Raw genomic sequence first — 11,616 nt, 5'->3', positions numbered from 1 at the left:
GCATACGCTGTGCCCCATACAATTTTTATACTGGGAAGGCATAGGCTGTATACTGCATAGGCTGTATACTGCATAGGCTGTATACTGCATAGGCTGTGCCCCATACAATTTATACTGGGAAGGCATAGGCTGTATACTGCATATGCTGTGCCCCATACAATTTGTACTGGGAAGGCATAGGTTGTATACGGCATACACTGTGCCCCATACAATCTAGAATGGGAAGGCATAGGCTGTATACTGCATACGCTGTGCCCCATACAATTTATACTGGGAAGGCATAGGCTGTATACTGCATACGCTGTGCCCCATACAATCTATAATGGGAAGGCATAGGCTGTATACTGCATACGCTGTGCCCCATACAATCTGTAATGGGAAGGCATAGGCTGTATACTGCATACGCTGTGCCCCATACAATCTGTAATGGGAAGGCATAGGCTGTATACTGCATACGCTGTGCCCCATACAATCTGTAATGGGAAGGCATAGGCTGTATACTGCATACGCTGTGCCACATACAATTTATACTGGGAAGGCATAGGCTGTATACTGCATATGCTGTGCCCCATACAATCTGTAATGGGAAGGCATAGGCTGTATACTGCATACGCTGTGCCCCATACAATCTATAATGGGAAGGCATAGGCTGTATACTGCATACGCTGTGCCACATACAGTTTATACTGAGGCTGTATACTGCATATGCTGTGCCCCATACAATCTATAATGGGAAGGCATAGGCTGTATACTGCATATGCTGCGCCCCATACAATCTATAATGGGAAGGCATAGGCTGTATACTGCATACGCTGTGCCACATACAATTTATACTGAGGCTGTATACGGCATACGCTGTGCCCCATACAATCTAGAATGGGAAGGCATAGGCTGTATACTGCATATGCTGTGCCACTTACAATCTATACTCGGATGGCATAGGCTGTATACGGCATACGCTGTGCCCCATACAATCTAGAATGGGAAAGCATAGGCTGTATACGGCATACGCTGTGCCCCATACAATTTATACTGAGGCCGTATACTGCATACGCTGTTCCCCTTACAATCTATACTCGGATGGCATAGGCTGTAACGACATACGCTGTGCCCCATACAATCTAGAATGGGAAGACTGGCCTTTATATAGATTGTATAGGACGCAGCTTACAGATCAGATGACCGTTTTGGGCTCTTGCCCTATTGTCGACCTTCTTGTGCCCCTGAAGCAAAGATATTAGCGTTTAACTAGCACAGGGTTCCAGAAATATAGCCATGAGCCCGGCCTGTCTGTCTTGTTAGGCCATTACCTCACGCTGATAACTGGGCACCAAAACACACTGGCCCTGGCCCCTCTTGAAGCCATTTTGGCTCCTTCCCGCTTTTACTGACATATTCTAGGACGTCTTCCATTGCAAGTGGGATAGCAAATTATTTTGCACACTATTAGGTTAATACCCTCTCTGCCATTATTTCTACCCTCTTCACATCCCTAGGGCAATAGTATGGGGTTTCCAGGTCAGGGTGCCGGATATATCGATCTGAACACTTAGTTTAGAGCTCTTCCTGCTGTACGTCAGATGGGATGGTATTAGGCCTTGCTGCTCCCTCCTTTTAGATATATTCATCCCTACACTCACACTGCTCCCCACCCATAGGGCAAGGGTCTTAGCCATTTACTAGAATAGGGGCGCACAGCCTATGGATTGAACTCAGCATTTTTAGTCCCCATATATATAATTAGTGATTTCAACTGGAGGGCGTCACTTGAGCCTTTAGGTCAATGTCTGTAATAGTAATGTCCACTCTGCAGCTTATTGAATGCTTTAAAGCCAAAACTTGTTTATTTTGTATATTGGAGGCTGCTGTCAGATTTTTCTATTTCAGTCTGTGTCTCGGAGTTTTCCATTTACTTCCGGCTCTATAGACTCAACAGGAAGGGGGAGGACGTCTTCCAATGTAAAGGAAATACATTTTAGACAGTTGTCACAGTAACAGGTGTCCCAAAGGAAGATTTCCCCTCTATTGCTGTTCTGGTGGCAATTGTGGATTTACCGGTGATAATTTTGGTGACCTAGGGAGATTTAGTCTGATTGTCCCCATCAAACAGGGACACTGCAGTAAAGGAATTGATTCTAACCAACTCTATCAATTAAAAAAAAAAAAAAACCTTATAGGCCCCTTTCACACTTGTGCGACTTGTCCTGTAATTTGGGACTGCAAAAAAGCATGGCAAGTCGTACTCCATGATTTCCAATGAGTACAAATTCATATCTGTACGACCAAGTCGCAACGACTTCAAAGTAGGGATCGACCAGATTACCGATGTATCGGGGGGCGATATGCACTTTCCCCAATATATCGGAATCGGCCCCTGAGGTTACTGATATTGATATTTTGGGAAAGTGCTGCACCAGAGTGATGCCTGCAGTTAGAGGCATCACCCCGGTACCGGCGTCCATAGCCCCACGGTCGGCTGTCTTGTAATGACGACCGATGCAGCTGAGAAGCCGCTCGGCCCCCCCGGGCATCCCACCTGCACAGCTGCCGAAGACCCGATCAAAGCTGCATCCATGTAAAAAACCCGGAAGTGATGTCATGACATCACTTCCGGGTACTCGGCACCAAATTAAAAAAACTGCCCGCATTCAAAACAGCCAAACTTGGTGTTTTGAATGCTTTTCAGTGCCGAGGAGGGGTTTGGGGGTCTTTTAGACCCCCAGATCCTTCCACAAGGGGTACCTGTGAAAAAAAAAAAAATTTTTTTTTTACATGTCTAAAAATGTCTACCAATATCGGTATTGGCATTAAAAAACTATATCGGTCGATCACTACTTCAAAGTAGTCCCTGCACTACTTTGGGACGATTTTAATGCGCTTTGAGGTCAAAAGTCCAGTCAAAATCGCGCGACTTTTAGGTTGTTTAAGTGTGATAGGGGCCTTAAAGTAAGGCTGGCTATATAATGGTAAAGGGAAAAGTCCTGGAAGTCGCACATCTCTGCAAAACCCCATAAGGTGGTGTATGACTGCCTCTGCCCAGGCTCCAATGTGTGTCATCCCAATGACTAAGCTCTGTGGGTGGTGTGACACATGATGTGGGTGTGGCCTGGTTAGAGCCTGGGCTGAGGCCGTCATACACCACCTTATGGGGTTTTGCAGAGGTGTGAGACTTCCAGGACCTTTCCCTTTTCCTTTAGATGTCTAGAGCTGGGATGAGCTCCGTCCTTGTCTGCACTCCAAACAGTTGCTACATAAAAGGAAGCCTTAAGAAGCACATGTAAATTTTGGGTCACAAGGCTGGCCATACATTATACAATTTTCTTAGAGATTTACCAAAACAACATAATGAGGTCAGACCTTAACACTTTTAATTCGTATGCAATCAGGCAGGCCCGTGCACTACATAGTTGGCGGTGTAGTTAAAGGAAAATTATGTAAAATATGGCCAGCTTCAAACTGTCATGGGTTTTTTTGGAGTGGGGTAGCTTAGTCTGACACCTTCCATTAGGGTCCTTTCACATGGTCTGCCTCCGTTGGCGGACTCCGTGCTGCTCAGCGGGGGATCGATCCGCCGATCCCCCGCTGAGCAGGCAGGTGACAGCTCCCTCTTCGCTCTGTGTGCAAGGAGGGAGATGTGAGAGCACTGCTGCTCTCTATGGGGGAATTGGATGAGAGCAGACCGCCTGTCCTCTCTCATCCGATCCCCTGGACATATGGAAAATAGGGTTTCCATCCGTCCGGATTTCCCGGACGGAGTCTGATAGCAGCGGAAGTCAGTGGACATGTCTCCACTGACATCCGCTGCCCTATAGGGATGCATGGAGGATCCGATCAGATCCACCTAAAAAACTTGACAGGTGGATTGGATTGTTTGTGTGAAAGGGGCCTTAGGCCCATTTCACACTATCCGTCTGTCGGGCAGACTTCGTTTATCTCAGCGGGGGAGCGATCCCCCGCTGAGCAGAATGACAGCTGTGTCTCTGCACTGTCAGTTCCCCATACATCTCTATGGGGGAATCGGATGGGAACAGACCGCCGCTGGACGGATGGAAAATAGGGTTTCCATCCAGATTTGATGGATCGGATGCCCGCGGACATGTCTGCTGACATCCGATGCCCCATAGGGATGCATGGGGGGGCCGTTCAGATCTGCCAAAAAAACGGACAGGTGGATCTGAATGGGATCTGCCTGTGTGAAAGAGCCCTTACTGTTTTATCCCTGTTAGAAAAATTCTCCCCTTTTTGTCCTGACTTATTTTGAAGTGAAGGGAAAGGCAGGCTTTAGCTTCAGAGCAAGATGAGGAGGAATCATCCAATGGGGGAGGAGAGTACTGGGTAACCACCACTAGGAGAGCAGCTCCCACATTGGGGGCATTTTCTCATTTCCTGTTGTGTCCTCAGAAAAATATGTAATGGGAAATCTCCCCAGTGGGACACAGACACCAAAAATCTCAGTAGTTTTAACCATGCTCTATTCAAACTGAAAACAGTTTTGGCTTTAAACACTAAGGTCACTAGCCTCTGCTTTCCAAAGATGGCAGATTAGAGGGTCCAACAAAATGTAATGCAGGGAAGTGAAAAGATCCGTTATGTAAATTGTATTATGCTTTGTACTGTTCTCTAATTGTGTTTTTCCCTTCTGTTGTAATCCTTGGAGATTGATTTTTAGCTGGCCATCAGTATACATCTTTCATTCTGTGAAGATATAACTGATGGCTAGTACTGTTGGTTTTTTTCCTTCCCTGCCTTGCAATGTTTGTCAGAAAATGGACTTGCAATAGAAGACCATAAACCCGTTCTTGCCCTTGAAATGTCTGTACTCTACATGTTCTGAGATGGGGAACACAAGTCAGTTGCTTGTTAGTTTGTCAAGGCAAAATGGGGAAAAGATATATGCAGTACATGTCTGCAATACATGCATGTTGCCCATGTGTATCCCATTAAAGAAAATGCAAGTACAGACACATTCCCTTAGAACTTTCTGAAATGCACTCGGCTCCTAGGTCCTGTTGTGGACAGACAGCACAAAGCCTATACACTAATAGAAAATTGTTAAAATGCATTTGGACAAATATCTATTTTAGTACATAAAGTAGTAATTGACCACCTTAGCATGCAGATAAGGCTGCCCCTTTTCAAATTGGTGCATGCTCAAGGTTGGTGCTGAGCAAGACCCAAGTAGGCTGTGGCTCACAGATAAGTCAGTGGTATTTATGCCCATCTAAAATAACACAGGACAGGGCGGTGTAAGCCCTCCCGGTGTCTTCAACCACTCCCATGTCCCAACCACATAAAGGGCTTTTTATCTAGTGGAATTGGGAATGATAAATGGAGATAATGGGGATGTATGTAGAGGACACAGGAAGGCTCTAAATTTTTTTTTTTTTTTTTTTTTAGGTGTAGGAAAAAAGATTCATGTAGTCGACCACACATTGCAGCTTTTTTATTCAATGGAAGTGCTTGTTTCACTCAAAGGTTTTGACATACTGTAAAGTGGATGGGGGGGGGGACTTAAGCAGGCCATAGTTGGTGCAAATTTCTTTTGAAATTCGCACAATTTCCCCCTCGGCATGGACAGTGCTGATGGGAATCCCTCCCGCTGAGACTTTGTGCGTCCCCCATCCCCCAACTGGTAGAAGACAGTGATTGTTGCTAGCGGCTATAGCAGCTACTAGCGATAATTGCAAGTAAAATCTGGCAGGCTGGTTGTACCCAAGTTGATCAACTTGGTACGTGGGTGGGATTACGATTCTCTGACCAATTCAGTGGCTAGTAGTGACAAACAATGCTGCATGCAGAGGATTGTCGGATATGGTATCGGTATGGCCTGCTTGGAATCCCAACCAAGGTGGTACTGTTTAAGCGAGCCGTACCATGTAGTGGAAAAGTGCCGCTGTACCAAACCGAACCGTTCTAACCCGTACCATGCAGTGGAAAAGCGCCATTAGTTCCAGCTCTCATACTTGTGGGTTGCTCAGCTTCCACCTTCCTCTCCTTTATAATAACCTCTTGTACCATTTTCACATAATACAATGCATTCTTTGAATCATCATGGCATTCATCCACCCTTCTCCCCTCATCCATTCACAGGACAGTATTTGATCCTTCGAGTATGAGAGCCGGAAGTTTGGGTGCTTACAGTATTGTCTAGAATGAATAAATAGTTATTTTACCTAAAGCAGCGCCATCCACATACTGGACACCTATCATTAAAGTGTTTTTTACTTTACATGGCAAATGTCCACTATTTTCCTGGAGTACAGCTTTGTTTATTGGACAGAGTAGGGGATATTTAAATATCCCCTGTGGTCATTTTTGGGGTCTGTGTCTTTTGATGTGATTTTTTTTTTTTTTTTTTTCTTCTGATCGCTTTCACAGAGAAAGAACGAAGATCTAAAAAGGCAGCCTGTCCAAACACGGGAGGGGGGGGGGGATATTGGTCTTTTTAGTTACTTTTAAAGTCCTGGCTGGGTCTTGCTGAAAATAACACAGGCAGTTTAAATATTTTCCATTCAGTAGTATTTTGATGGTCCCTGTTTTTTCACGATTTTTTCCCTACCCCAAGAAAAATAAATGCTTTAGGGAGTTTTATAGTTTGTCACCCCCCTACATTTTTTTGTAGAGTAGGTTCCATCCCCTATATATGTTTTGGTATTCCTTGGCAGAATATCTAGATTTAGATCTGGAAATTCAGATTAGCGCAGAATTAGTTGAGTCTTTAACTTGCATTTCCAATGAGCCTCCATATCAGCGAAGTAGCCTTTGCCAGTTTCCCTCTGACGTACTTTAACTGTTATTTGCTCCATTGTCTATTGCGTTTTTAGTGCACATTCTCTATTTGAATAAATGGCTTTGAAATGTGTGATTGGTATGCTATAATATGTAAATAAAATGTATGAAATTTGTTATTTGTCTTTTTTTATTTACTGCTGTTTATTGCATCTGTTTTATTGAAGGGTTGAACAGTAAAAAAAAAAAAAAAAGGGTTTGACACTCATTGTGGTGGGAGGTTTTGCATGTATTTCAGTGGTAGTTAATATTTGCATTAACACAGACATTTTAAAGCTATACATATGCATACCTTTTTCTAAATGCCAACATAGCTAGTAAACGCAATCACAACATGGCTATATGTGGGATTCTGGGTGCATGTAAAATCCCGTCATTGGACTAGACACAGCAATATTTTTATTTTGACTAAGCTAGTCTGTGTGATGTTGCAACAAGTTCTTTGGGTTGTTGGGAAAGTTGCACAATAGTTTTTACGCATTACATAAGGTAATTTCAAGTACCATCTACAGACGCGTAGCTCCTTTTTCACATACCGTTCACATACCGTTCACATACCATACACAACATTTTACATCAAGTCTTTCTTTGGCGTTTAAAATGTTCAGTGACTGTGTTACAGGTTTCAAATACACACCTGCCCCAGGAGTTTAAGGCCTCATTCAGACAGCTGATTGGCTTCCCTGCCCGTAGGAATCTGCATTTCTTGCTGGCAGAGAAACTTTGAGCCCATTCACAATGTGTGAATAGCTATAGTGGCCCCGTTCGTACCCTAGCACCACTGATATTCACATGTACCCATACGTATGTAGGGCCCAAGGACTCAAACCCAGGCCTGGCATTCTCTAGAAATGTACTAATTCTCCAGTCTCGCATGTACCCATACGTATGTAGGGCCCAAAGACTCAGACCCAGGCCTGGCATTCTCTAGAAAGGTACTAATTCTCCAGTCTCGTATGTAGGACCCCTGGCCCAAGGACTCAGACCCAGGCCTGGCTTTCTCTAGAAACATATTAATTCTCCAGTCTCAATGTAGCCATAGGACAGAGTGCTGCTGCAGTCAGATGGGGGCATTTATCATTCAGCTGAAGCAGCCTAATCGCCCGTCTGAAGGAGGCCCAAACCTAAAGGGTATATATTTTATGTACTTGTCTGAACAGTATTTAATTACTGCAATTAGCTCTGTACACTGTGAGGTAACTGGACAAACACGCCACTATAAAAGGTGACTAATATGGCAGAAACTGAACAGGTGACACCTGTGGATAATCTCACTTTCCTGAGCAGATATTTAAACAGGTGGAACCATTCACAGGTTAACTGCTTGCTTACCTCTTGAGTGCTTCATGCTGGACACATATGGGAAATGATGTGGAAGATGCAGCATACCTGGCTGTTCAAAAAAGGAAAAATAAAATCTTCAGCAGTTGCCAGATGGAGTGGAATGTTTATAACGCCTTCGAGTATGGAGAAATGTTTCCTCTGGTCATCGGGCCTGGAGATCCTTAAGAGAATGCAACTTTTTAATTGTTGAAAAATGTATAAAAAAAAAACAAAACGTTCAGTTTCAAACAAATGGATAAATCTTAAATCAAGCGGCTAAATTAAAATGGTAACCCTAATATTTTGCTATTTTCTTGTGGAGATATCAAGAATTATTTAAAAAATAAACAAGTTTCTCTTCATTGCACGTGGGAATCAGTTAATCTTAAAGCCATGTTCTTCTCTTGGTTTGTATAGAAATGGGATCAGTAAACTGGGCTGATGGTCTTGTCGTATTAAACTTTATCAGTTTTCTTTTATTTAGGCACCTAGCTCAGAGAAGCTTCCTGTCATGTATCTTATGGATTCCATTGTTAAAAATGTTGGAAGAGACTACATTGCTGCGTTTGCTAAAAACATAGTGTCCACGTTTGTTAATGTGTTTGAAAAGGTATAGATTCATAATTCTTGAAACTTCTGTATTGCAATAGCTTGAATGTGTATGTATTGTGTTAATCTATCTTAACTATGTGCCATGTTATTAGGCCTCATTCACACGGGCATTCAATAATATGGATTTGTTGGATAATTCTTAGGCCCCGTTCACACTGGGGCGATCCGACTTCCCGGGGCGACCTCGGGGCGGCCGGCACGGACTTCATAACATTGAAGTCTATGCAGGTCGCTCCGGGTCGCCCCAAAGAAGCTCCGGACCCTTTTTCTAAGTCGGAGTGACTTGTGTCGCTCCTATTAGAACGGGTCCGCAGCTTCTCTATGGAAGGCGATCTGTGAGGCGACCAGGTCGCCCCAGTGTGAACGGGGACTAAATGCATATAATTTATACTTCATTTATCTACGTTCTGGTGAGTTTAGAAAATGTCAGATACTCAGATGTGTACACACATTGAAATGCTAGAGAAGGTGATCTGAGCTGTATAATGCTTATGCATCCAGATTAATTTCTCGTGATGTTTGTTTTATTTTTTTTTATAAATCGGGCTCGTGTGAATGAGGCTTAAGTGTCTGAAAGGAAGGATTAGTTTGGTCTTGGTAGCAACCAATGAGCTGTTCTTTTCATTTTCGTTCTGCTATATGAGAAGATAAAAGGTAGAATCTAATCTCCTCCTTTCAAGGTTTTTATTAAAATAAAAGGTCCTTGAAAAACTGACTTTTATGGAGTACCCAAAGTGAGTGATTTGTTATGGCATTTGTGTGTTCTGGCTGTTGCTGAAAATTGTCTAAGAACTACAATCTCTAAACAAGTTATAGAAGGGGATTAAAGTCCCAACTGTGGGAAAACTAATTTAAAGTATGTTTGCAAAAAACATTTATATAAATTTTGCAGGTAAAAAAATATATACTTTTCTGTTAGGGCCCTTTAAAGCATGGGCGCTCAACCCTTGACCCTACAATTGTTAAGGAACCTCAAGTCCCATGGGGCTCTGGAATCTTGCCGGGTACAGGTCCCATGGGGCTCTGGGATCTTGCCGGGTACAGGTCCCATGGGGCGGTTGGGATCTTGCCGGGTACAGGTCCCATGGGGCGGTTGGGATCTTGCCGGGTACAGGTCCCATGGGGCGGTTGGGATCTTGCCGGGTACAGGTCCCATGGGGCGGTTGGGATCTTGGCGGGTACAGGTTCCATGGGGCGGTTGGGATCTTGGCGGGTACAGGTTCCATGGGGCGGTTGGGATCTTGGCGGGTACAGGTTCCATGGGGCGGTTGGGATCTTGGCGGGTACAGGTTCCATGGGGCGGTTGGGATCTTGGCTGGTACAGGTCCCATGGGGCGGTTGGGATCCTGCCGGGTACAGGTCCCGTGGGGCATTGGGATCCTGCCGGGTACCAGTCCCACTCCCAAAGACAGAGGCATGATGGACCTTGTAGTTTTGCGACATCTGGGGGGGGGGGGGCACAGGTTGAGCACCCATGCTTTAAAGCCGTGATATACAAACTCTGGCCCTCCAGCTGTTGAAGAACTGTAGTTTTGCAACAGCAGAAGGGCCACAATTTGCATATCCCTGGTTTAAAGCATTATTCTCACATCAGGTGGCGGCACACCTGTAAAATGTTACAAAAGGTGAACCCATCCTTTAAATTCTTTATCGATTTTGTAATGTGGCTGCTTCCACACTGAAAGGGTTAACAGCTTGTTTAGGTCTAGGGTGCATAGAAATGATTTACTTGGTCCTCAGTACTGCTAGAGAAGTCCCTTCAGCATCTTCTGCCCCATGCTTTAGCGGTCGAAGGTCCTGATGTCAAGATCGATGCAGGGTCCACAACACTACTGCATTGGACATGATGACGCTGAGGAACAGTACACAGTTGGAACATAGGGAAGCGCCGTCTGCTGGGAGAGCAGGGGGTTCGGGTAAGTGCTTTTACTAGTATAAATGAGCATCTTTTTAGCGTTGGGCTCTAATTCAGAAACATTACCAAAGCTGTTTCCTGGCAGGGTAATGTAAAGATCTGGCTTTAGCCCTCCTCAAGGAAAGACCTCTGTGGTTGACGTAAAGCTTTTTGTTATCCTTAAATCGGATCTAAACCCTCCTTTTCAGCCAAGGAAGCTGCCATCTTGGTTTCTGTTTGATCTGCAACTGCCATGGTGCCGCACATGTGATCAGTTATGACACCAGCCTTTTGATTGGTTGAGAGCACAAGCAAATGTGACAGCATTCCCAGCATATAACTGTTTTATGCAACTGTTAAATTGATAGGTTTAGTTCTGCTTTAGGATATTATAGTTTAACTGGTAGCCTTTTTCTATACATTTTAAAGTTTTAGTATGCGATCTTCCTTGATGCACTTACTAGTTCTGGGTCTGTTCATGTTGTGTGATAAAGACGCATGCATTTGTCTTTTTTTTTTTTTTTTTTTTTTTTCTTTGTTTAGCATGTGCCGAAAACAGGTAAATTTCAATTTAAAAACCTTTTTCAGGTTTACATTTTCAGCAAACACGATTGTGCATGTGCCATATGTATGCTCTTCTATTAAAGTCAGGCCTGGTGTAACTTTTAGAATGTACTCTTCAGCTGCTTCTGCATCCAATATTTTTTTATTGTAAATTTGATTTTTAAATGCCTGTTCGAGATGTAGCTGGATGAACTGTCAAGACGCAAACTTGTTCTGTCGTTTTCCAGGTGGATGAAAACACTAGAAAAAGTTTGTATAAGTTACGTTCTACATGGGAAGACATTTTTACTTCAAAGAAACTATATGCACTTGATGTGAGGGTCAACCAGGTAGACCCAGCATGGCCTGTCAAGCCTTTACCCCCTAATGTGAACACAGCTAGTATCCATGTGAATCCTAAATTCCTAAACAAAGTAAGTATTATGGATGTGCGT

General features: G+C 43.9%; 1 protein-coding gene across 1 annotated transcript in view; it reads left to right on the top strand.

Annotated features, from left to right (window-relative positions):
• The window catches only part of PCF11 (PCF11 cleavage and polyadenylation factor subunit), a 51,750-nt gene that overhangs the window by 5,286 nt on the left and 34,848 nt on the right, over positions 1-11,616 (top strand). Inside the window, exons 2-3 of the mRNA XM_082245236.1 lie at positions 8,597-8,722; positions 11,410-11,595. Coding sequence (XP_082101362.1) covers positions 8,597-8,722; positions 11,410-11,595 — 312 coding nt within the window. The remainder of the gene's footprint in view (positions 1-8,596; positions 8,723-11,409; positions 11,596-11,616) is intronic.

The sequence above is a fragment of the Pelophylax lessonae genome (genome assembly GCF_965119305.1).
Source record: "Pelophylax lessonae genome assembly, chromosome: 2".
In the NCBI taxonomy this organism is placed as follows: domain Eukaryota; kingdom Metazoa; phylum Chordata; class Amphibia; order Anura; family Ranidae; genus Pelophylax; species Pelophylax lessonae.
This window is presented reverse-complemented; position numbering and strand designations above follow the sequence as displayed.